The sequence below is a fragment of the Nicotiana tabacum genome, chromosome 22 (genome assembly GCF_000715075.1).
Source record: "Nicotiana tabacum cultivar K326 chromosome 22, ASM71507v2, whole genome shotgun sequence".
Classification (NCBI taxonomy): Eukaryota; Viridiplantae; Streptophyta; class Magnoliopsida; order Solanales; family Solanaceae; genus Nicotiana; species Nicotiana tabacum.
This window is the reverse complement of record NC_134101.1, coordinates 209,706,105-209,732,467: the sequence shown is the minus strand read 5'-3', so window position 1 is coordinate 209,732,467 and position 26,363 is coordinate 209,706,105. Positions and strand designations below refer to the sequence as shown.

General features: G+C 37.7%; 3 protein-coding genes across 3 annotated transcripts; 2 read left to right on the top strand and 1 right to left on the bottom strand.

Moving 5' to 3' along the window:
• Nucleotides 1-10,110: 10,110 nt before the first annotated feature.
• Nucleotides 10,111-15,002, bottom strand: LOC107815792 (protein EIN6 ENHANCER-like). The gene is made up of 3 exons (XM_016641426.2): nt 14,776-15,002; nt 10,586-10,653; nt 10,111-10,397 (listed from the first exon to the last, which is right to left on the bottom strand). The coding sequence occupies exons 1-3, from the start codon at nt 14,948-14,950 to the stop codon at nt 10,266-10,268; spliced, it is 375 nt and encodes a 124-aa protein (XP_016496912.1). The 5' UTR covers nt 14,951-15,002; the 3' UTR covers nt 10,111-10,265.
• A 1,138-nt stretch (nt 15,003-16,140) lies between these two features.
• LOC142176243 (zinc finger BED domain-containing protein RICESLEEPER 2-like) lies at nt 16,141-17,633 on the top strand. The gene is made up of 3 exons (XM_075243369.1): nt 16,141-16,234; nt 16,336-16,526; nt 16,596-17,633. The coding sequence occupies exons 1-3, from the start codon at nt 16,141-16,143 to the stop codon at nt 17,631-17,633; spliced, it is 1,323 nt and encodes a 440-aa protein (XP_075099470.1).
• A 26-nt stretch (nt 17,634-17,659) lies between these two features.
• LOC107815784 (zinc finger BED domain-containing protein RICESLEEPER 3-like) lies at nt 17,660-18,515 on the top strand. The gene is made up of 3 exons (XM_075243368.1): nt 17,660-17,953; nt 18,056-18,383; nt 18,475-18,515. The coding sequence occupies exons 1-3, from the start codon at nt 17,660-17,662 to the stop codon at nt 18,513-18,515; spliced, it is 663 nt and encodes a 220-aa protein (XP_075099469.1).
• Nucleotides 18,516-26,363: the final 7,848 nt, after the last annotated feature.

The following is a 26,363-nucleotide window of genomic DNA, read 5'->3' as shown; positions in this document are numbered from 1 at the left end:
TGATCACTGGAATGAAGATCCTCCCACCAGCTTAGCAACCTTGGGTGGATGTTTGTGACCATGCTGAATCTGGGGACTTCGTGCCTCATGTTTCTGCAAGACAAAAGGGTCAGGCCCTTACCCCCACCAAGCTCGACTATTAAGTACCAATAATTGGCATAAAAGCATTTAGTTCTCCAAATAAATGCACAAATCGTGGTAGTGTCCATTTGGGTTTTTGGGAAACCCAGTGGACTTTGGACAAGGCTATTTTAAAGAGTCATTATGCGGACAACATAACTGACTCAACTAGGTTTGACCATGATGCATGCACATTTTAAACAGAGTAAGATTTCTACGAGGTTTTAGACTGGTACCCTTGAGAGGACAATTCAAGAGGGAAAGGCACGGAACCATCGACTACACCATTGATCGACTAGTTTTACCGCAAATACACCTTTGCTGGATTTAAAGGGTGATAATATCGGAAGAGGGCAACCACTCATTATAAGTGTTGCTCTGGTATTTGTTTGGCACGAGTGGAATATGATGTTGGAAACATGCATATGCAATAATTAAAACAAGTCGTCACGTATTTGCATGTTCATAAAGTAATAATTACAATAATTTAAACAGTAATAAAGGAGTGCAGTAAAGGAAAGCAATGAAAGAAACAAGGGAAAGAAACAAGAGACAAGTTAGTTTTTGCAGTAGAAGAGGGAATTAAATGCTTAAAGGTATTAAACGAATAAGGCACATAAGAAATGTAAAGTCACGGTAATAGCTTGAAATGGTAGAAGCCTAAAAGATATCCCCAGCAGAGTCGCCACGCTGTCGCACCCCCCTTTTTCTCGCGAAAATCGGGTTTTGTGACATTTGGGAGACAACTCGTTCCCGTTTGGGAATTGGGTTTTGAATTGAAGAGTCCTAATGATTAAAGTGCATTAGGACACTAGGATGGGTTTGTTTTGAATAACCAAAGATTGGGTAAGGGCTTGAAATTATCCCAAGGGGAAGGTGTTACGCACCCCTCAGGATCCACTAGTGTGGTTCCCGGCCAAACTATTATTGTGACTTAAGTGAAAATAACACATAGGCAAATAAAGTCTTCAAATAAGAGGGGACTTTCACGTAATGGTTACAAATAAACAAAAGTAAGAAAAAGGAACTAAAAAGAGTTGATTTTCTTAAAAGAAATGGTTTTAAAAGATTTTAAAAGAAACAAAGAAAACAAAGGAAAGGGGGGTCCTAGGTTTATTAATAATATGGATCACTCCACACAACATCCGGTAATCACTCCTCAGTGAGGGGCTACACATGATGTTATCGCGTGGTCATCATATCCATATCTACCATTTCCTACCCCATTGAGATATTAAAGCGCGGAATGATCTCGCTTACTTATTGCATACTATTACCCGTCCCCATCTTATCAGCCCCGAAGGCACTTGGGACTACTAATCCTAAAGGGAGGAGGTATTGGGCTTATTTGTGGTTTCAAAAAGGTAAAATACTAAGGCGACAATCAAAACGCGTATGTCAAGTATGGGAAATCATATAAACAAATAAAAGGGCTCAAATAGACCTCCTTTAAACCAAAGAAAGCACATAATTTAGCATGACTTGCATGTACTATTTAGGGTCTGACTAAAACTTAAACGGTGGAGGCAGATTGATTTATTACATAGTTCAGATAAGAAGCCTGAATCAGGCCTGCCTGCTAGTTGTAGCTGATAAAAAGTCTGATTCAGTTTATAAACTTTCACCCTATGGCTTGCCTAAGTGTTAGACGAAGACCCCTATAGGCATGATATCTACTGATTCCAGAAACAATGAAACAAACATGAATACATATTGGTTTGAGAAAATCATCTGTTATTAAAGAAAGGCAAGTTTTAACAAAAGAGCATGCGTCATTGTTACTGGTTTTAGACCTATAAGCGAGTGAAACGATTCAGATTCTATTAAGGCTCCTATAGGCATGCTTTCTATGTGTTGTCGATTTTGGACACTCTTATAAACGTAGTAAAAAATGCAGAAACCTTATAGGCATGACATTTAGATGCTGAATTTTGTTTAAAGCCTATGAACATGATATCTAATTGTAATTGATTATTTAAGACCTACGGACATGTTTGCCTGATGAGGAATGCATATGCAAGATTCAGAAAGAACCTATAGGCAGGATATCTACATGATGTGCAGAAATTCAGAAATTCCTATAGGCAGGATATTTATATGCTATGCAGAAGTTCATAAATAAACTATAGGCATGGTACCTACATGAGAATGCAAGATTCCTATAAACATGGTACCTATGCAGAAATTTTATAGACATGGTATCTAGACGCGAATGCAAGATTCCTATAGACATGGTATCTACATGAGAATAAAGAAATTCATAAACTCATATAGGCAGGTTATCTACCCCTTTTGCATACATAGTTACCCTCCCTCTTTACTGACCACCCCCAAGAGTTTTATTACAAAATTATTACAACCCAGAAAAAGTAAAGGAAAGGAAAAATACATTAGAAATTAAAAAGTACAACCAAGGAGAGCCTGATTCAGACTTCCTGTCTGAAGTATGAAGTAAATCAACTCCAAGAGATCATATTTCAAAGCCTTTCTCCTATTTGGGGTGTGTCAGAGTTCCCTAAGAGTCTCATATGAACTCCGGGCAGTGCTTACACCCAAATGTATCACGGATTGAGCCATAGTGCAGTGTGGAAGGGCCAGCCCTCGGGTGTCCAAGTTCAGAGGGAGCTCGGGGTCCCAAGGCAAGGCTCACAAGAGGGGGGAAGAACTTAGGGACTAAGAGAGAGTGCAAGTGCATAAGTAGGATTCTGAAAGGGGAAAAGGGAAAAGGGAAGTAGCTCACAATATTACACATAAGGGTGTAGGGGAATGGGAAGTTGCAAGAGGCAATAGAAAAGCGGGCTGAAGGGCATACCCAGCAATGGGAGATGCTGGCACACCCTCTGGCCTGTTTGCTTAGAGGTCAAGACCCCAGTGGTTCAAACTTAATTCATGGACAACAATTTACATTGCCAGTCTTAAGTCACCACTCAAAACACAGGGGTGATAGAGGAATGGGGGTTCATAACAAAACACACATAAGGAAATCAACATGCTAATTTAAGTTCTAAGATATACGGAAATAGCAGATGAACATGGATACAAAAACAGTGATTACACATTGTTGTGGTGCTAAGAATTAAATCAGGACATACCAGTTTTCAGGGAAACAAGTAAAGGAAAGCAGTAAGTCTTGTAAAACAGCCCACAGTGCAATCAAGAAGAGAATATTATTATGAGAGAGTGTGAGTTCAGAAGGATTCTGATGTTGCAGTGTGTGAAGAGGGTCGTGCCTTTTATAGTGTAAAAATCAGGCAGAAATAAGGCAAGAAAAACAGTTAAGGAACTGATTGTCAATCAATTACATAAGTCTTCCCTTAATTAAGGGATTCAAATTCAAACGGGTGAAAACCATTTAAGGAAAGAAATTGAGTAAGCACTTTGTGCACAACATGTAATCAGGGGCAAATACACAAAAGTTATTTAAGGACAAGGTTTTGAAATACACGGTTTATGCAAATAAGGTAAGCAAATCAATTAACAAACAGTAAATCAAAAGAGTCTGAGATTTTGCATGAATGAACCAAGGCAGAAAAGATGAAGAAGGATTTTAACTTAGGCCGAGTAACAGGGAGAATGAGCAAACAATGGAAAGAAATCAATCAAGCCATATTCAGAAGGAAGTTTGCACTAATTGCAAATTTGAAAACCATTTGGAGGAAAATTCATCATATATAAGGAGCATGTGAGCATGAAAGAAGACTGTCGTGTAAATCAGTAGAAAAAATCCAGTGTAGAAGAGTTTAGCAAAAAGTTCAGCATTGTATGAAAACAAAGGGGTCCAAACTCAGTTCAGAGACTCAAAGTCAGTCTGAAAGACTTAAAGGTTCTAAAATAAAACCCTAGTTCAATCAAACCTCGGCAGAACCCCCAAATTCTAGGGTTTCCACCTTGAATCAAGTACAGAGATGAGGAGGCAAGTAGTCAGATCGAAACATGTTTAGAGGTTTCAAAAAAGAACCGAAACTTCTAACATGCTTTTTCCAGCAACATAACTCATGAGTAGCATGTAAATATAGTAGAGGGGTTCAAGGCAAACAGAGTAAAGAGACTAATTCGAAACATGATGAGAAAAGACTGATAAGAACAGTAGAAGAAAGCATGCTTAAGAAGATCCTTTTAAAAGAAACTTAAACAAAGTTCAATCGAAGAAAAATAGTAAGAACACGGTAGAAGAATACCGTAGGCGAAACATATTAGAACATAATAGAAGAAAATAGCAGGACATAGTAGAAAAGCATACAAGAGCATAGTATAGAAAGCACGGTAGAAGAACATAGAATGGAACATAGAAAGCACAGTAGAAGAACATACATGGTAGAAGGAAAACATAGAACACAGTAGAGGCAAATACACACAAAAGAAAAGGAAAAGAAAGTCAGAGAAACACTTAAGCATTTTCAGAAAACCCTAAATCGTAAAAGAAAGACTTTGAAAAGTAATTTTCGAAAGAAAAGTTAGGGAGATCGTTTGGATCTAAGGAGATCGGAGAAAACCTCGAAGGGTTAGGGTTTCAGAAGAACCCTAGAAATGAGAAAGGCTTTGAAAAGGTCATCGATCTGAGTCGGAAAGGTCAGAACTAGGCTCAAAACATCATGGTACGCCGGAGCAAGGCCGGCGATGACTCTGGAACCTTGAATCGGCAGAGGTCTGGGTGAAAACCATCGAAGCCAGGCCTTGAATCTTCAGAGATCAGGTGTGTAAGAGCAACGGGAGGTAGGTATAAGACTCTCATTGCCCTGGAAGCCATGGATTCCGGTGGCTTTCAGGGTGGAAGCGGTGAGAGGCGGCTAGGGTTCTGAGAAGACAAGAGAGAGTTTGAGAGAGTGCAGGGTTTCAGAGGCGGCTGGGGTTGTGAAATGGTTAGGGTTAGGGGGTAGGTCAGGATTAAAAAGGAAAGGGTATTTGGTGGTCGTTGATCATTTTGATCAACGACCTAGATTAATTGAGTAAGTGGGGCGGTTTAACATGGTTGGGTTTGGGTCGGTTCAAATAGAGATTGGGTCAGGGTAATTGGGTTTAAAATTGGGTTCAATTGGAGGTTCAAATAAGGCTAAAATTGAAATAAACGGGGTTAACATTTAAATAGTCATTTTTCCCTTATTTATTTTATAAAAATAGTAAAATAATTTCTGGAAATAAATTAAAGGTAATAAGATGATTAATAATACGTAATTATCAAATTAAAAATACTGGAGTCAATTTTATAATTATGAAAATAATTAAATCTTAAAATAGGCTAATATCGCAATTATACGCAATTTAGCTTTAAAAATACTAAACAAATTTGTAAAAATATGCAAAAATTATGCCAACTACATTTAATATAAATATGACAATCCAATAAGTGAATCACCCAAAATGATAATTTTGGGGATAATTATTGGATTTTTCTTGATAAAATAGGGCAATAAATAGGTTTAAAAATCTATAAAAAATTAAGAGAAAAATAGTAAAACCTTAGGACATACTTATATATGCATATACCTACTATTTTGAAATTATTTTGCATATAAAAATATACAGGGAAAAATTGGGTATCAACACAATGCTCACCATAATAATTTGCTTCCCATCTATCCCGGGACAAAGCTCGCCACTCGCTCTCCTCGAAGGACGAGTGGGCCGCCAAATCCTCGGTCCGAGCCTGGTAGGTCAAGGACATCGCCCGACGCCCATAGAACCACTACATAAGAAGGAATGGAAATACATCCACTAAATCTGCTCTCGCCAGCAGTCAGCACCCAGGCGAAGCGACTTGTCCATACCCGGTCTCTGTTGCCCTCAACAACAGGAACGAAGGGCGTAATAAATCGGCACCATGAAGTCAGCAGACCCTGGTGATCCCGAAGACTAGGGGCGGATCTCCCCCCCCCCCCCCGTCAGATAAACCCCGACATAGCCGGCATAGCGGTCGCAAAATTGAAGAACTAGAAGGTGAAAAGATGTACAGGCGTGCTAATGCCGGAATACTGAAAACATGGCGCGGAAAGAAAACGGCAACTGCTTAAAACGGGGTAACCCACGAGAAGGTGAAAACAACCTCATATTATATGTGGGAAAGGCGGCTGCGACTCGCCTACCTCAAAATCGGTCGGGAACGCTAACCGATGACACTCTCTCCAGTCCTGAGACGGTACCCGACCCCGAGGACCTCCGTCGAGGTAAGGCTGCGCGCTAAGGAGCCAACAACGTCTTTTCCAACACAAGGGTGGCATCCGATTTCGAGGACCTCCATCAAAGGGAACTAGAAATAAACATTTTTGAATGTTACCTGCACGGACCTGGCTTCGGGAACCGTCCAAGGTCGGACAAGCACTCCTTCAGAATCTATCTATAGCACCATAAGGCTATTCACACTAAAACATGCTTCCAGGTGCGCGAGCAAGTCTTCGCTCAGAAACTGCTTTCAAGAGATCAAAAGCACCCCGGTCCACGGGTCCCCGAGCAAATTCCTTCTCAAAGGTTACTACGGAACCCAGCTGGTAAGTCACGACTCCGAGGCTCAAAACATTATTCTCATTTTTGCACAAAGTTAGGGTCCCGGCGGCCCGGGGTTATCGGCCTTATTCCGGGTTCAATCCAAGGAATCGCAAAAGACCCCGTGCGAAGCCGTTTTCATCAACCGAAGGCCAGAAGGAATACTCGCATCTGGGTTCAGTATTAGCAACAACAAACAAGATCATGCATTCGGAGTTTCCGCAAACATAAAGAAATACGGCAAGTATCAAAGGCAGGAGTCAAGAAAATATCTTTGTATTCACAAACGTTTGCTTACAACGGCCCTCGGGGGGTCCTTACATATGATTACAAAAGCCCGCAAGGGGATCCTTGCACAGGAACAAAGAAGAGGAAGGGTGTACATAAAACAAAAGCCTAAGAATCTAGCCTATTCCTAGAAGCGCATCCTCAATAGCGGCATCTTTGGCATCATCTCCTCGGGCGCGGACCTCAAAGACAATATCTTCCAAGCCCAGTCCCCTCGGGAGTCTCATCTCGACCCTTCCGGAATGGCATCTTCAAAAGGGAAGACATAGAAGAGGAAAGCGACGGAGAAGAGCAAAGTGACGAAGGAGAAGCCGAAAGGAGACAAGAAGTGGCTGGACGAAAAATCTGGCTAGTATGAACTCTGCCAGTATTACTGATATAAAGCCACTTCTTGAGACGATGCCTCGACCTGGGAAGCGACAGTTAGTAGAAAGCGCCGCCATACCCCAAGGAATCCAAAGGGGGTATAATGCGCCAAGCCGAGGAAGAAGGGTGAGCAACGGTGTATAATCCGAGCCCCCTCTTGTGCAGTGATGTATAATCTAAATACTTCTTCGGGTCGGAGGAAATCGGCCCTCTATTTCATCGCCCCGAGCTAGCAAAGACAACAATAATAACAACAACAACAACAACAACAACAACAACAACAACAATAGCATCAAGGCAGCACGGCTTCGCCCGACCAGAGAAGATTCAGGAGACAGGCCGTAGCATGCTTGACGTCGCCATAAAATCTTGAGGCCATGGGCCTCAAACATAGTAAGACAGCAAGAAAGGAGGAAAGGATAGATATCGGAGGATACCTGGATAAAAAACTTGTCACAAAGAGCCCCATTTATAGAAGAGAAGGGCAAAATAACCGACGACGCCGTTATCGCCCTTGAAAAACGTAACGACAGGCGCATTCAATGCGTTCATGGGAGCCGAATCAACGGCAACATTATGGCCCCGAAGAACAAGAAATCACGACATGTCGAAATGGCCCTGAAAAAGCGAACTGGTGAAACGTTTCGGCACTCATAAAGGATTGCGTCATCGGCATGACGTCATTATGGGAGCCCATAGAGTGGGATGTCAAAATCGTTTCTTGTCGCGCCTCTCTAAGAAACGCGGAGACTATCTGTGTACGGTGAAATCAGGGGGACCGATTTCTCGTTGGTAAAGTACTTCATGAGATCGCCTCGGAGGCTCAAGACCTCGAGCCGGATACTTCCCTCAAGATCTGTCGACACCCGGCCCAGGGATAATGTTGGCCGAGACCCCGACGAGCGTAGGAGGCTTCCGAAGAATGCATCCGGGGCCGATCAAGTCTACCAGGGTTGTCTAACGCCGGTCTACGTCTACGTCATGAAGCTAGTTAGCTGTCCCATCCTGCCTCCTTTATCATTTAACGTATCTTGTACTAAGTTTGGATTCCCCCTCTTATAAAAGGGGAATCATTGGCACTCTGTAAGCAAGTTGCTCCAACTATTCTACAAAAGATCAATAATATCTCTCTCTTTTCTCTCTAACTTACACGCCCGAGACTACCTCTTTCATTTATTGCTTTCATACTTGTTCCTCATTTATTGCTTGATAATGGCCATAAAGAGCCTCCTTCAATTATATTCTAAATGTTATTCCCTTCCTGGTTACCCCCGATAGCTCGAGCTCGAGCCCAAGCATCGACCTCGAGGCCCCTCACCGGCCAGTTCGAGGCCAGAGTAACTGATCTCTCGGTTTGATTATAACTCTGTTTTAGCTCGCATTTCATCTCTTATCTTCATATGCCGAGCATCAACTTCTCTAGCAACTAGCATAAAAATAGATCACGTATCTTTAGAGTCTCATTAACAAATTTAATTGTTATTACCATTTTCACGGTAAACAATCGTCTAAACTTTTGCTAGAACAATTCTAAGTTAATAGGTACTCACTCACTCCAATTAAGTAAATATAAACTCTTTTAAGCAATTCATCAAACACCTTGTATGCGTGCTTTTGTGAGTTAAACCACTTTAGTAATGGGTTGTATCAACTCACCTCAAAACTTCTCGAGCCAATATGTAGACCCCAGTCCAATTGACACCAGTCAAACAATCAATTCTACAACAATCAGTACATTTTAATCAATTTTAAAGTTTCACACCTAAACATGAAATTTATTGTTAATATAGAGGAAGAAGGAAATTAACTATTTTATTCTTACCTACTACTACTTTAGGATAATTGAGAATAGAAAATTCTATGTACCTGAGTTCAAGAATTAGTAATTGGTAAGAACCCTAGAATTTTCCGTTGCTTGTGTGAGTATTTTCGCTGGGACGTGCGTCTGTTTCTTATACGCAGAAGTCTGCTTGGAATTTCTTTTTCGTTCGAAGGCTTAAGGCTTTAAGCCTGCCTTACGCTTTTCAACAACCCTTTTTATGGGCTTAAGGGCTTTGGTTATTTTGTCCCTTTTTTTTGTTTTTTGTTTTTTAATTATTAATGATACCCACTTTTAATAATTAATAATATTAAAATTATTAATATTCCCTAATTGTATAGCCAATTATTTATAAATATAGATGTAACTCAAAATCACTCACAAGGATTTAAATCCGTAATAGAAGTATAATTTAAGGGGGAAAAATTAAATTCTATATTTAGCGTGTCTTGAAACTTTTATAGATTTGAGGAGTGTTACACAAATGCTTATACATTGTTGGGCAGGCAGCAATGACTACATCAACTACCTTATATATGCCAGAGCAAGTCGTTTCTACACACCAAGTCAATATGAAAGAGCAATATTCCCATCAACTACAGGTTCGGATTCATTAGTAGAATCTTCCTATACTTTATGTATGAATATTTTCTTTAGGCTGGATTTTGTTTGACACTAGCTAGACTTTATATGGAGTTGAAGCAAGGAAGATTGCACTGTTTGGATTGCCCCAAATAGGTAAGAGTTGCAAAAACACAATACCAGAACATGTGAAATGAGGCAATTCAACTATTCAACAAGAAGCTAAATACCAACACCCCACAAGCAAAATTCACATGTATAACATTTCATCAGTTATGAGTACGTTAATCAAATCTTTAGTTTCCGCTAACTTTATATACAACTAATTTTCTAGTTCTTTTTTCTTGGTAAGTCTTAGTTTTATGAATAATCCTTGTTGCAAAGGTTTGGAAAACAGGAAAATGCAAAAACTCCGTGTCTCCTTAGGGCAGTACAACTATTTTGGGACAACAGAAATTGCAAATTTGATTGCTGTTGAGAGAGCGTACAATGCTCTTCTACCTTCAGATACGGATATTCGTCAATTGGTCATGGACAATAATTTTGCCGTTTATGAAGTTGAAAATGGAAAAGGGCACTGAAATTTCTCAACTATCTATTTCTCGTACTGCACCTATTTCAAAACAACAGCTGCATTTCTGAGAGACAAATACCTCTGAACATAGTCATTAGGAAGCGATCTTATTATCTTGAAAACCTCGGTGTTAGCATAACGGAGTTTAGTTCTTGGGTCAAAATATGGTGCCTGCATGTCAAACATAAGAATTTTTTTACCATCCAAAAACGTTTGTGCAGCAAAATAATTTCTCGTGGCATAAAGGACTAAGAATGCACACAACCCCTATTCAGTGAGAGGATGTGACAGTAAGACAGCACAGGAAAGCAAGCAGAAATTTAGACCATATCATACAAGGCACTCTGGGGCAAAGGTACCTCGAATCCTGTTACGTCGCATATCTTTTTGCATGGATGCATAGAAGGTGGTGATTCAATGTTAACATCTGCAGGGATTGAGCAAACAAAGTCAAAACTTTGAAATATTCATTAAGCTACGAATGATTAAAAGGAATATCTGCAAAAAAATGTCCCTAAACTGGGAAACAAATAGACTGTTGCTAAATCCACACTACCCTAAACCCACACCCTCTCCTCTCTCCTTTCCTCTACGGTGACATGGAGTGGTATTGGCTGCCATGGACGTGCAGCCCTCTCCCCAGCTTCAAGCTGTGGGAGAGACGACCAAAAACCCTATTTCTAACACAACATATGCTACTCAACTAATTCCAAACCAAACAGTCCAAAAACTACAAAAAACGAATCTGAAACCTATTGAGTTTACTCGTGGAGTTCCTACTATCAAGTTTACCATGGAAGAAGTTGATCAATACACAAAGGAAGAAGGTCTTCATCAAGCTGTAGTGCTCAAATTCTCGTATGGACAGCCTGAAATTCTGGAATAACGCAAGTTACTGTCCAAACTTTTTGGGACGACAAATCGATGTTTGATCGGAGTAATGGCTCGTCGACATATTTTGGTTAGGTTTGACAAATATGAAGATTTTGTTTTAGCCGCATCTAAATCTTTGTATTATTTGAAGTGCAATGGTGAAGAGTTCCAAATTAGAGTTTTTCCATGGTCGTTTTTGTTTAATCCTAAAGAAGAGTCATCTAGAGCTTTTGTTTGGATTTCTTCTGCCGCCTAATCTATTTGCTAGGCAGTTGCTCTTATCTATAGCTTCTGCTGCTGGTAAACCAATTGCAATTCATAGAGCAACAACGGTGAAGTCAAAACCTAGCAATGCTAGGGTAAAGGTTGAACTGGATTTGCGTGATAAGCTGCCTACAAACGTGAGATTACAATTTGTGAATGAGAAGACTGGTGAAGTTGTTGAGCACTTGCAGGAATTAGTTTATGATGATCTTCCATTATATTGTGTTTGTAAGCATCAAGGCCATGGGGAGAAAGCATGTCGACTACAAGGTGAAGTGTTGAGAATCGAAGAGAGATGCAACAGTCTGCTAACGAAGTGGTTGATGCTGGTGTTCCAAAAGCTACAGCTGATCGTGAGGAGAAGGACCTTGGTGGCTCAAAAGGTTTAAAGATTGTGCCAGGCAATATTCCAGATGCAACTTTGCATGATTTTAATGCTACAGATGTTACAAAGGGCCTGAAACTTCCAGATGAGACTCATGATGATCAACAACAGCTGTTGAAGGTGCAGGATGAGGGAGTTAAACAAGTTACTGCTTCTACTGGATTAGTCGAGGTTTTGACTCTAAGGAACCTGGGAATGTCTCTATAGGTGTGCTTAATCATAGGTCGGCTAGGATTGGAGATGATGCACTTGTAAATGTAAAATTAGGTGACAAAGGTGATGAGCTACAACAACAAAAAACTACTGGAAATCGAGAGGGTGATGCATTAAATAATAACGCTGCTACAGATGATCCTATAGGTGTTGTCTCAAAGATGGTGAAGGGTCCTGCTAAACCTTCACGTGATGTCCCTGCTACTACAGCCTTGGCGAGGATTTACAAAGATGTGAACTCAGATTTACAAGCTAATCCTATGCTGAATGGTACTGGTGCAGTGCCAGTAGCAGGGGGTGATCGACCTTCTGTTGCAGCTGGTGATTCAGCTGATAAAGCAGCAGGTTTTAGCTACTGGTGTGGCTAATGAGGGGCAAGAACAGGTAGGTGTTATGGCTTTGGAGTGTGCAGCTACTACAGGTTCTAAAGCATCGAATATAGAGGCTAAACATCCTCAACTTTCAGCTGGAGTTGAGCAGTCTGCTTTTGGGATGTTGAAACCTACTGTTGCAGCGACTGGAACAATGGATCGAGCTACACCTAAGGTTGTTAATTCTATGGTAAGGTGTAGGCCAGGTATTTGATACTCCAGGGAAATCTGCTGCAATTCCAAGCAAACCTGCTACAAGGAATAATGACTGGACAGTGGTGAATCGAACTCCTGGCAAAAAGCAATCTCCAGGCATCAAAATCAGATATTACCAGCAAATACCATTGGTATGTCGAACTCTTTTGATGCTTTGGTGGATGAGCGTGATCATGATGTGAAGGAGGCTGGGAATAAGGTGCAACAGGTGGACGATGAGGCAACGTTAATAACTGGAAAAACCAGCTCGATAGGCAGCAGAGTGCAACAGAAAAACTCAAAAGATATAGGTGAATCGACAGTGGTGAATCATGACTGGACAGTGGTGAATCGAACTCCTGGCAAAAAGCAATCTCCAGGCATCAAAATCAGATATTACCAGCAAATACCATTGGTATGTCGAACTCTTTTGATGCTTTGGTGGATGAGCGTGATCATGATGTGAAGGAGGCTGGGAATAAGGTGCAACAGGTGGACGATGAGGCAACGTTAATAACTGGAAAAACCAGCTCGATAGGCAGCAGAGTGCAACAGAAAAACTCAAAAGATATAGGTGCTCGACCACACGCTTCAAAAGAAATTGTATCTGTTGATGCTATTAATATCCAAGAACTAATGAAGCTGTACCAACACTGAAATTCACCAGTCCAGAAATTGCAAAGTCTGTAAAGGAAACACAGGCAGATTTGGTGATGAATACAAATCCTATGATCAAGACACCTTTGGTTACATTACACACATCGGTTCATGAAGTTCCCTCCCAATCTATAGAGTCATTTGGTGAACAAGATGGAGATTCATTGCAGCAACTACTATCTACCGGAAACAATCAACAACTAGTGCAAACAATTTCCCAAGCAAATTCTACAAGCGAGAGTTTTGTTTCTAAACAAGAACAAGCCGTGACAAGTGCAGCTGTGTTTAATAGAAAGACATGAACTGATCAAATAGAGGATGAGGAGGATGAAGAAGATTATGCAGATAGCCTTCAAGATGATAGTGATGATGCGGCAGATCAGTTTTCATCGAGTCCGAGATCCAATGAAGAGGCACCAAAGGTGAATAACGAGCAGATTTCCAATTCAACTAATAGTGAGTCAAGCAAGAAAGGTTTAAGCCCAAATGCACCTGTTTTTGTACCATCCAGGCAGCAGCAAATTGCAGCAGTTGGCTTGAGGAATAGCTCTAATTCTAAGGCTCTCCATATAGCTTCCACCATAGTGTTTGTGAAGTAACTCGGAGTATAGACATAGACTGTCGTTTGAAAGAAAGCTCTTTCCAAGGAAGATGTGGTAGAATTTGTCAGCACACTGGACCAACAAGCATCCTTTAATTTGGAAAAAATAACCAACTAGTAAACATCACAAATGCCGTGAGAGGACCACACAATCAGTATATTTATGACAAACTTGGAGTATATAAAATTCTATTCTCCACCTTAAAGAGGAGTGTTGAAATTATTAACAATATAGATAAAAGCTCAAAAAGTCAAGCACACCCATTGGAGAATTAATGATACGAATAACAATCAAGAAGTCAAGCATGCCCAATAAATGCATGACGTGTGACATCGAGGTCCCATATTATATGTTCAGCACAAAGCCAACTTAGGCCGCTTTTTTCCGTGTTCTCTACTCTCTGTCTTTGTCTGCCATCTTCAAAAGAAGTAGAAGATCCGTCACACTACCGCCACCACCACCCCAAATATCTCTCTCTCGCAGATATAATAATACTGCCATCAAGTATCATGAACAACCTTTGGGTGGGAAAAGAAGTATCAATGATTGGTTTAGTAATTTGATTGTCGTGATCGAATAACTACGAAATTGAACTTAACTTTCTATCAAGTTAGGCAACAAGAATTCGATGTGAAATTGTTTGGGCATTTCAATTTGGATCTAAGGTGTTATACCTACATCTATTTTTTGTCTATATGCTCATTGGATACAATAAACCAAATTTTCAATCCAAGTTAACCGATCAACTTCAGGATTGAGCCAAAACCGAACCAACAAAAGTTTGGTTACACAACAGTTTTTTCTTTAAGTAAACTAAAATATTTGGATACCAACAGAATTAAGAAAATCAGCAAATGAGCCAAACTGAATAAGTATAGCTATATCTTGCAAAAACCTAGAACACAGCCCTATTCTACATTAGGGGCAAAGGAATTGAAACGCTTAATTGACAGCAAAAAATAGGGTACAGGTGAAAGATTGAGACTCACAAGTAGGTAGGTGAGGAGGATAATTATCGTAATTTTCAGCTTGAATGATCTGCTTGAGATGCTTCCAATGACGGCCTCTAGCCTGTCCTTTGGGGTACTTGTCGTACATCTGAATCTTCTTGAATTTCATGTGAGTTGGCAGTACTAGCTCTGCTTCTATCACTTCCCGCTCCATCTATAGCGAGCGCCGAACCGAAGAAGCTGATGATTCGAATAAGGGTGTTTTACTCGTTCGGCTTGGACGTCATTAGAGTTGTCAAAATGGGCTTAGCCCGCCAGCCCAATCCAGCCCGTTACTAGGGTAGGGTTGGGCTAAGATATTTTAAGCCCATTTTATAGCTGAGTCTAAGAAGCCCGACCCAAGTTAGCCCGCGGCCCTTGAGGCTTGACTGAGGCTGGGTCGAGGCTGGCCCGCGGGCCAATAATTTATTTAATTCAAATTTTAAATTAAAAAAAAGGAAGTAAAGATTTTGAATGGGCTAAAGACGTAAGTCTTGCACCCTAATCATAAATTTTTCTTCCTCAATAGTCTAACATATTAACGCAACTCTCTGCCTACCTCCCCTCAATCCTCAATTCTTTATCGCTCCCTCTTTCTTGATCTTCGGCATCGACGACTTACTACAGGTAATTAGTTTTTTTCTCTTGAGTTTACTAATCTTTCTATCTTACAAATAAATAAGTTCAATATTTGGACTATTCAATCCATTATGTACATGACTAATGATCTGTTTGCTTCATATTTTATTCTCATGCATATATATATTTCTCTATTTTATTTTGGGTTTATGTCTATTCTATATGCATTTGTATATGTATTTGGATCATATTTAGGTTTTTGTTTTTATTTATTTACTATATTTTGACGGCTTTAGATGTATGTGTTGATTTGTGTTAAGTCAATTAGTTAAAATATAAAAAGTTAAGCTAGAGCCTAGAAGTAACTAAAATAAATTAATGGGAATTTTGCTGCAATGCAAGAAATATATTAATTTATGAAAAGATTAGTCAGCTTTTAATGTACGTTCTCGGGAGGATTAAAGAAAGAAAGATTATGAATTTATGATACTACCAACTACTCTTTTAGATATAAATGAATATACTATGCTAAAACTCTTATTAATATTTTATTTAAAAGTCTCATGACATAGTATTTATGATAATCTGGGCAAAGAAAATAACATAGTAAATCTTAATATTCTCGTTAATAACATATTAAAACTTAAGATTCTATTCAGTTAACATATTAGTAAAAATAAATTACTTATTTGCATGGAATGCTTTAAAGGCTTTTGAAGCTTTTTTAATTATAAGTTATAACGGAGTAGTTTTAGAATGTTGTGAACTAGGTGATGCACAGATAATATGAATTTATTCTTAAATTATAATGACATTGTCAGATTCCTTTACGATAACATCGTGAATGCACGATTTGGGATACATTTGGTTCAAAAGTTGAGTAAGCACTCTAATAATTATTTTCTTACAAAAGTTTTACTAACTTGTAGTGGCAATGATGTTTACTTTATAAACTTAACACTTCTTGAAATTTTGTTACAGGAAGACCAATGGATGATTCAAATGGAACACATGAACATATTGAGGACGTTGTGGAGGTAAATGATTCTGCAGAACCAAGTCAGAAAAAAACTAAGTTAACATCAGATGTGTGGCTGTATTTCAAAAAAATTGGCAAAGCTAAAGATGAAATTGAAAGGGCTGAATGTAAAGGGTGTAAGAAACCATTTAAGGTTGGTTCAACTCCGGGACCCAAAGGTAAACACTATGGAACATCACATTTGCATCGTCATTAATATCAGTGTCCAATGCTTAAAGTTCATGATTTAGGTAAAATGTTCTTGAATCAAGAAGGTAAAATGCAATCTAGAAAAATCGATCAATGGACACATCGTAGTATCCTTGCTGAAGCTGTCATTAAGCATAATTTGCCATATTCTTTCGTCGAGTATGATAAAATTAAGTCTTGGGTAAATTATATAAGTCCAGATGTTAAGATGCCTTCTAGGAACACTTGTGTTGCAGATGTCAAGAAAGTGTATATCCGAGAGAAGGAGAAACTAAAACAAATCTTAGCAAAAATTCCTAATAAGGTATGCTTGACTTCTGATTGTTGGACATCATCTAACTCTGAGGGATATATTTGTTTAACTGCCCAATTTGTTGATGAAAATTGGAGGTTGGCTTGTAAAATTCTTAATTTCTGTCGTATGTATCCTCCCCATACTGGAGTTGAATTGGCTACTGCTATATATGACTGTTTGAAAGAATGGGGCATAGATAAGAAGGTACTTTCAATCACTTTAGATAATGCCACTGCCAATGATAGCTTACAAAATATTTTGAAAGGCCATCTTAGGTTGCAAAAGAGTTTGTTGTGTGATGGTGAGTTCTTTCATGTGCGTTGTTTTGCTCATATTTTGAATTTAATTGTTCAAGAGGGTTTAAAAGCAGCTAGTGATTCCTTGTTTTCAATAAGGGAAAGTGTTAAGTATGTTAAAGGATCGGATGGGAGAAAACAAAAGTTTGAGCAATGTGTTAAGGAAGTTGGAATTGAAACAAATTTTGGTTTACGTTTGGATGTATCAACTAGATGGAACTCGACATATATGATGCTTGATAGTGCACTCCAGTATAAAAAGGCTTTTGCTAGTCTACATTTAATAGATAGAAATTATACTTACTGTCCTACATTGAATCAGTGGAGAAGGGCGGAGAAAATATTTCAATTCTTGGAGCCTTTTTATGAGACAACTAACTTGATTTCTGGTTCAAGTTATCCAACATCCAACTTGTATTTTATGCAAGTTTGGAAAATTGAGTGCATGCTTAATGATTGAATAATGAAGATGAAGTTATTAAGGAAATGGCTTCAAGAATGCATGAAAAGTTTAAAAAATACTGGATGTTATATAGTGTAGTGCTTGCTTTTGGAGCAATCCTTGATCCTCGCATGAAGTTGCAATTTTTAAAGTTTTGTTACTCTAAGCTGGATTCAATTTCTGCACAAGAAAAAATAAAGCATGTGAAAAATAAATTGTACAAGCTCTATGATCATTATGCAAATAAGCAAAATATTGCGAGTGCTTCTTCTAGTACCCTGACTACACCAAGTGAAGAAATAAGTAAATCCAAAGGAACGAGATTCAAAATATTCGATGTAAGTAATTTTATTTTTCTATTTCTTTTTTCACTGTTGTTATTATTATTATTATTATTAGTTATTAGATCCTAAGCGTATTGTCATGTGTTTAACTTATAGGAATTCAAAGCATTTGAGAATGTATCTGCTTCCAATGATGGAAAATCAGAACTGGATATTTATTTAGAGGAGCCAAAACTTGATTTTGAGAAGTTTCGCGAAATGGATATTATCATGTATTGGAAGAATTATTCTGGAAAATATCCTGACTTATCAGTAATGGCGAGAGATGTACTTAGTATCCCGATTACTACTATAACATCAGAATCAGCATTCAGTATTGGTGGTCGTGTTCTCACCAAATATAGAAGTTGCATCCATCATGAAAATGTCCAAACACTTGTTGCTACTCGAAATTGGTTGCACGACTTTACTCAAACTCAAAGTGGTAAGATTTTTATGTAGATTTAATATTGTTTATTTTCAAAATATAGTTATTTGTTAATGTTTAACTAATCAACATTGCATATGAATTGCAGACGAAGATGAAGATGACAATGTTAAGGCAATTTTATCATAAGCGAATTTAGATATGTCTGATAATGTGTTGGTATTAGATATGCTATAAGTGCTAGTAAAACGTTGTTTAGGAGGAATTTATTCCATTAAGGTCTTTTTTTATTTTTGTGATGACTGATGTCGTTCGCTTAATGACTTTTTATTATACAATATTATTTTAGCAATATTACTGGCAGTTTGGTTATGGACCTAAGATTTGATTAGACACTACGTAGAAGTCTAATATAGTATATTTTGGTTGTTGAGCTTTTATTTTTTACATTTGGTTGATCTATTAATAACTTGGACAATTATTTAGTTTCCTGATTTTAATTGACAAAATTGCAATTATGATATATACAAAGTATTGATGAATTCATAATAAATTTTGTCACAGTTTAAGTTGTAAGTGTGTTTCACTTTATTGGTATGTTTTCAAGTCTTTTCCATTTCTTTATTTGTCATCATATCTTGATTCTTGAAGCTTCATTAACCATTTGAAAATAAAATTATCTTATAAAAAAAGGCTAAAATTAAAGGGCTGACCCATCCTAGCCTGCGGCCCTCTTAGGGCTGGGTTGGGCTAGCCATTTTAAGGCTCTTTTGCATGAAGGGCCAGCCCGTCCTAGCCCATCAACTTTCGTGGCCCGCAAGGGCTGGGCTGGGCCGACCCGTTTTGACAACTCTAGACGTCATTCCGATAGCAAAATTCCCACTCAGGCCAAACTTGTTGGGAATTAGACCATGGGAAATTTTGGATACAATTGTTTTGAATTGAGAAAAAGTCAAAGTTTGACCAGAATCAGCACTGGTTTTTTAGGAAAAGATGAAATATTTCTGAAGAGGGATTTTGGTCTTTTGGAAGAAATATATAACAGTCTATACACATTGGATAGATAAAAGTGCTTGAGATACAAAATAGACGGTCATTATACAAAATATATATACAAAATAGACTGTAACTATACAAAAATATATAAAATAGACTGTCACTGTATAATTTATATACAATATATTGTCACTATACAAAATAGTGTGTCATTATACAAAAAATATACTCCCTCCGTTCCATTTTATATGAACATATTTCCTTTTTGGTCTGTTCCAAAAAGAATGACAACTTTCTAAATTTGGAAATAATTTAGCTTGAATTTCCAATTCTACCCTTAATGAAAAGCTTTTATAATCACACAAATACTCTGAGCCCCTTTCTAACATATTTAGGACTACAAATTTCACAAGTCTTCATTTTTTCTTAAACTTCGTGCCCAGTCAAACATGTTCACATAAATTGGAACGGAGGGAGTACTAAATAGTCTATCACTATAAAAATATATACAAAATAGACTGTCATTATATAAAAAACATACTAAATAGACTGTCACTTATATACAATAGATTGTCACTATATAAAAAATATACAAAATAGACTTTCACTATACAAAAAAAATACTAAATAGATTGTCACTATATAAAAATATACAAAATAAACTATCAATATACAAAATAAATATTTCGGACTATTAGATGTAATATGTTTGAGCCGGACGGATATTTTGTGTCCAATCTTAAACCGTACGCTGAAAGATGATTGCCTAGTCACCTATAACTAAATCGAATATTTTCTCTTTTTAAGGAAAATACATATATTGTACCCTAAAAGTTATCTCGAAAAGGAAGGGAAGGAAAAACTACTTCACGAATTACGCGTGAGAGGTAAAAACGTGAGTTAAAAAGTTGGATAAAGTGACACATGTCCTTTTGTAATTGGTCGCTCAATTAATTACATTTTAAGTGAAATCTGAGCACCACCCGCATTTCCTTCACTATTCGCCTCTAGTCATACACAAAATCTCAATCCCATTTTTTATGAAAACTCTCCCTTTTCCATCGATGTTGAGCATATTCCTTCTCTAGTTGGCTTCGTCCCACTAGTATAACGATGCAAAGCCGCCATGAATTTTAGGGTAGCTTTGGGTTGATCATGGTAGGTGATGAAACTATAAAGGAAGAAAGAAAACTGATTTTGGGTTTTCGTGATATAGCAAGTCCGACGAGATAGATGAATAAGGGTTTGTGGGTCTAGTGAGTGTCTCTGTTGCTCAACTATTATTGCATATGTAATTTTCTGCAGCTTTTACACACATACACACAGAGAGAGAGAGCATGTGTATTGATTGCATAATCTAAAAAATTATAAACTCGAAGCAAGTTGCAAGTTAATCTGTCGTCAATGGCGGAACAATGTGTTGAAACATGTTTGGCTTCTCTCCTGAGTATTAGTTTAAGAACTCTTGAGCTAAGCTAAAAATGATTTTGATGATTAACAAACAGTTATCAAAGAACCAGATCTCTTGATGATATATATCATGCTAACATACATGATTGCAAATGTGTCAAGCAAATATCCAAAGAACCAGGACAGACATCAAAAGAACTAGATCACCTGAAGACGCTAATCAGAAGCTGCGAAGATAATTCCTTATGCAAGTTTAATTCCTTGGAGGATTTATTTCTTGGGCTGAAGGTATGGTAATAATTGGAGGAATTCACGGTCAAGAAGGATTTATTAATTATGAAAATACTTGCATGGAAGGAAAATCGTGGGAAATTAGACTCACCCAACTTCATGTTGATGGACTAGATCAAGATATTCTAGAGAATACTGTTGATCAAGGAAATACATCACAAGAACTTGGTTCTCTAAAAGCTGAATATGATGTACAACGGATAGGGGGAACCAAACAGGTTGATATTGGAACGACTGGTGATAGTGAACCTAGTTCTTCCATCGATCAGGAAGAAAATGATGATATTCAGGGAGTGCAAGTATGAAATTTAAAGCATAAAGTTTCTGATCCAGTAGAAAATATTCTCAGTACATTCTAGAATCATGACAACATCCAAACTGACAAACTTGTGTGTTTGCCACTTGTTCATGGTTGAGCCTAAAAATTTTAAGGAGGCTCTTCGATATGTTGATTGGATTCCGGCTATGCAAGAGGAGCTTTATTAATTTGAAAGGAATAAAGTATGACATCTGGAACCCTGACCAAAGGACATAACATTCATACGAACCAGGTGAGTTTTCAAAAATAAGTTGGATGATCAAGGTACTATCACTAGGAATAAGGCAAGGTTGGTAGTTTGGCATTAAAATCAAGAAGAAGATATAAACTATGATGAGAATTTTGCACCGATTGCTAAAATGGAGGCTATACATATGCCTATTGCTTTTGAATCCTACGTCATGTTCAACTTATATTAAATTGATGTTAAAAGTGAATTCCTAAATAGGTATCTAAAAGAAGTATTTGTGTGTCAACCTCTAGAGTTTGAAAGTCATGAATTTTTTGATCATGTGCATAAATTGGACAAAATATTATATGGATTAAAGAAAGTACCAAGAGCATGGTATGAGATTATCAAAATTCTTTCTTGAGAATGGGTTCACAAAAGGTAAAATTTACTACACTCAATTTTTGATGAAGACGGGTCAGAACTTGTTAATTGTCTAGATCTATGTTAATAATATTATTTTTGGTGCAACTAATGAATCTTTTTATAAGAATTTGCAATATAGGATGTGAATTTGAGATGAGCATGGTGGGAGAGCTAAAATTCTTCCTTGGATTACAAGTTAAGAAAATTAAAAATAAGATGATGACACATCAATAAAAGTACATCAAAGAACTGCTTAAAATATTTGAGATGAACAATGCGAAGACAATTGATACTCCTATAGTGTGGCTACCCGACCGATTATTTTATTTATTTGAGCTCTATTCTCCTATATGATGCTTTTTGCATGTTTTCTTGTTATTTTGTGACTTGTGGAATTGGTTGGCTTGTTTCCAGGAGGGTTGAGATGGATTTGGGATATTTTGTCTCATTTTGGAAGGTTAAGTTGCTAGAGTTGACCAAGGTCTAACTTTTGAGTAGACAGACTCGGGTTGGTGATTCGATGGTCCTAGTAGTTTTCTGTGGTGATTTTGGACTTAGGTGTATGCTTGGATTTGGATTCGGAGGTTTCCAGAAGATTTTGGCTCTGTTTGCCGAAAGTTGGCAATTTAAAGGTTTAGAGAGTTTATAGGTTTGATCGGGAGTTGACTTTGAGGTTATCGCATTTCTATTGGTGTTTTGAGAGTTTGTATATGTTCACTTAGCTGATTGGAATTTTTGTGTAAAGTTTGGTTAAAATCCAGAATGGTTAGGCATGATTCGGACGTGTATGGTAACGTTAGAAAGTTTGGAAGTTAAGAGATCGAATTCTAGCATCGATTCTCAGTTTTGATGTTAATTAATATGTTTTAAGCATTTGGATAAGTTTGGATTAAGTATTTGAACTTGTTGGTATGATTGGACGGGGTTCTAGGAGGCTCGGGTGTGTTTCGAATTGATTCCGAATAATTTTGATGGTTGTTGGCAGGCCTGGTACTGGTGTGTCGCACATGCGAGATTATGGTGGGCTATGATGGTGCCTTACCTCCTCGCTAGGCAAGCCAACACTCAAATAATATCACAATATCCAATTATTAAGCTATTAATTGTTTCATAATATGAATAACAATGCGAAATAAATTTCAAATCAATAACATGAGTACATGATCCATGATAGGGTCTAAACACGATCACAACTATCTATTCAACTGCTCAAAACCCGGTGTTACTACATTACGTACATCTAAAACGAGTAACTAATATCAACTGAACAAAATATCTATCCGTAAAAGAATACATAGATAGAAATAGAAAGGTAGGGAAGTCGGACTCCTACGAATCGGATCAAGTATAGCAGCGCACCACAAAGTCTCCAACATAGTACTCCTACTCAACTAAATGGTATAGCTAATACTAGTCTCGGAACCTAGACAAAAATGTACAAAAGTATAGTATGAGTACAAAATCATAGTATTCAGTAAGTATCAAGTCTAAACTCAAAGAAGTAGTGGCGAAGGATCGATATCGACACTCACTAACCATCTAATAAATAGGTAAACCTAAATAATATGCGAAAATAAGCATGATATCATCAAATGAATATGACTGCTCAAAGAAACACAATTCATACAAAATTTAGGCATGCTTAACAGCTAAGGAGAGTAATTAAGGATAAACTCCTCGATCCTCATACCAAGACATGATTCATGTCAACAACATTTATATCAAGTCAATGCATGAGTAAAAAATACGTACATATACATGTTCAGGATCCAATATCAATTTATATAAGAGCCAATGCATGAGTCTAAGCTACCAGTGCATGCTCATGATCCAATATCAGTATATATATATATATATATATATATATATATATAAGAGCCAATGCATGAGTCTAAGCTACCAATGCATTCTCAGGATCCCTTTATCAACAACTCACAGCATAAATCCATGTGCCGGACACCTGCCACGTGTCCAACAAACACTAAAAGAATCACGGGTGCCTATGCACATAGGTCCCAAAGTAACATGGGTAATCACCTGACTCTGCAGGGACAAATCCATATCCAAGTATATGATCATTTTATATTTAATGACCATTAATCAATATTTGCGGTGCGCAACCCATTTCAATCATAATATCATCAATAATCGATAATCAATATCCCTTCACATTGTCCTTGGTGCCAAATTCCTCAACCTTTTCATAACATCCAACTCTCAAACTCACGCATATATCTATGAAATAATTAATTAAGAGGCACATAACATATCAACAAAATATGGATAAAATCTCGTAGAGTTAAAAGATGGCTATGGAAAATCATGTAACTAATTTATCACAACGACTCAAGTAGCAATTAAGCATGCACAAATTTAATCATCTTAATTAACATGAATCATTTAAGCCATAGGAACCACCAAATCATGGAGCAAATAAGACCTTTGTATATCGCAAAACAATTCTTTATGCCCAAATCATCAAGTCATAACCCTAAGCATGCTCCTAAATCGTATTACGAATTATCACGTAGTCATAGAATCAATGAAAACATGGATATTAACTTCATATAATCCAAACAAACCATAATTCAAGTCAACAATACCAAAATGGTCAAACCTAGATATGCATATACGCTCGTCACATCGCATATACGTGGCTCCTCAATCTAGCAACAAATAGCAAATAGATCACCTATGGGGAAAATTTCCTCTTACAAGGATAGACAAGAGACTTACCACCCCTGAAAAGCTTGAATCAACAATAAACAACATTTCCCTTCAAATCCAACACCAAAGGACTCGAATCTAGCCAAATTCAACTCAATAATGTCAAACAAAGTAATAGGCCAATTCCAAACAATAAAACTTCAATTTTAATCAAATCTTCAAAACTCAACCTGAGCCCATTATCATGACCCAAAACCACCAATCGATCATGACAACATCTAACACACCTGCTAGGAAAACCGAGCATATGTATAGCGAATCATAATATCATAAGTGACGAAAATAATACAATTCTAAAGCCATCATTATAACATATTAGCATCGATACATAATGAATACCCTGAAACTGGTAAATGCAGAGTCATGAGCTTTAAAGCGAAAACACAAGTCTGAAATGCCAAATAACAATACTGTCTGAATAAAAGACAATAGTATAAAATGAAAAGAGACACCAAGACTGTGGTCGATATGCAACTCAACCTCGTCTCTCCAAAGATAACTCAGTAACAAACCTCAACTACTGGTGGCTTGGTCCAACACCTAGATTTGCACAATTAAGTACAGAGTGTAGTATGAGTACACCCGACCTCATGTACTCATCAAGTATCATAGCTAACCTCGACGAGATAATAGAAGTAATAATTATAAATAATACTCGCTAATCACCGACGCGGTTCATATTTCTAACAAGTACATAACAACAATATGATCAAGTCATGAATCCTAGTTAGAAAACTACCTTGGTGCACACAATAACTTAATTTAATCTGCTCAGTCAACAATCCAACATATAAAGACGATATGCAACCAAATCAAGTAAATAACCAAGGAAATTGCAAGTAAAGAAGAAATGTAATAACCAAATCAAACACTGGCTAGCTTTTCCTCAGAATCTCAATGGCCGAACCAAACCATTGATCAGATTTCCTCAATTCACATGTACACCATCAAGAAGGAACATAAGAGGGTGACCCTAGGGGGATAGATCCATATCCACACGTTGCACAGAAAACTCATGTGATAATGATATCAACCGCACAAACAACTTAGTGTTGCATGGACAACTCACGTGCTGCATGGAAAACTCAGATGCCAATAATATGAATATCTCGGATCTACATGGACAACTCATTTTCTGCACAGACAACTCATGTGCCAAAATCACAATCCGCTCGGAGTGGTCACAGGCTCAATTTCACAATCCGCCCAGCGTGGTCACAGACTCAATTTCACAATTCGCATGGTGTGGTCACACGCCACCAGTTCAATCCATATCACACAAAAAATATATAAGAATACATGTACATGATCAATGAACATCAAATTTCATACTTCTGGATTGGTATAAATGACATGCTAAGGTGTATGATAGCTCAAATCAAGCAATTACATCACAAAATTAGCAATTATCAGGTTCATTCTGGAGATTAACTTTTATGTAACCTCCATCATGGTACAAATAGGAGAAACATCACAACATGAAGCTTATCAATAAATTCAAGGCATATCATAGCCTAATCACTACCCCGAGCATGAATAATACCCTGGTGCATGCACATGGGCTCAACCCCGCACATGTGCGCCACCCATAGCAGATAACTATCAAAAATAACTCAGGAAACTAGTGCCTCAACCAAGTTTAGGTAAGATACTTACCTCAAGCGAGCCAACTAATACTCTAAGAAACCATTCTCGCATG

Coding starts and splice junctions, on each gene's coding strand:
- LOC107815792 (XM_016641426.2), bottom strand. CDS start 14,950: ATGGAGCGGGAAGTGATAGAAGCAGAGCTAGTACTGCCAACTCACATG. Junction 10,654..14,775: donor TCCTCCTCACCTACCTACTT/GTGAGTCTCAAT, acceptor CAATCCCTGCAG/ATGTTAACATTGAATCACCA. Junction 10,398..10,585: donor GCGACGTAACAGGATTCGAG/GTACCTTTGCCC, acceptor TTTGACATGCAG/GCACCATATTTTGACCCAAG.
- LOC142176243 (XM_075243369.1), top strand. CDS start 16,141: ATGAATTTATTCTTAAATTATAATGACATTGTCAGATTCCTTTACGAT. Junction 16,235..16,335: donor ACATTTGGTTCAAAAGTTGA/GTAAGCACTCTA, acceptor ATTTTGTTACAG/GAAGACCAATGGATGATTCA. Junction 16,527..16,595: donor GGTGTAAGAAACCATTTAAG/GTTGGTTCAACT, acceptor CATTAATATCAG/TGTCCAATGCTTAAAGTTCA.
- LOC107815784 (XM_075243368.1), top strand. CDS start 17,660: ATGGCTTCAAGAATGCATGAAAAGTTTAAAAAATACTGGATGTTATAT. Junction 17,954..18,055: donor CGAGATTCAAAATATTCGAT/GTAAGTAATTTT, acceptor TTTAACTTATAG/GAATTCAAAGCATTTGAGAA. Junction 18,384..18,474: donor CTTTACTCAAACTCAAAGTG/GTAAGATTTTTA, acceptor TATGAATTGCAG/ACGAAGATGAAGATGACAAT.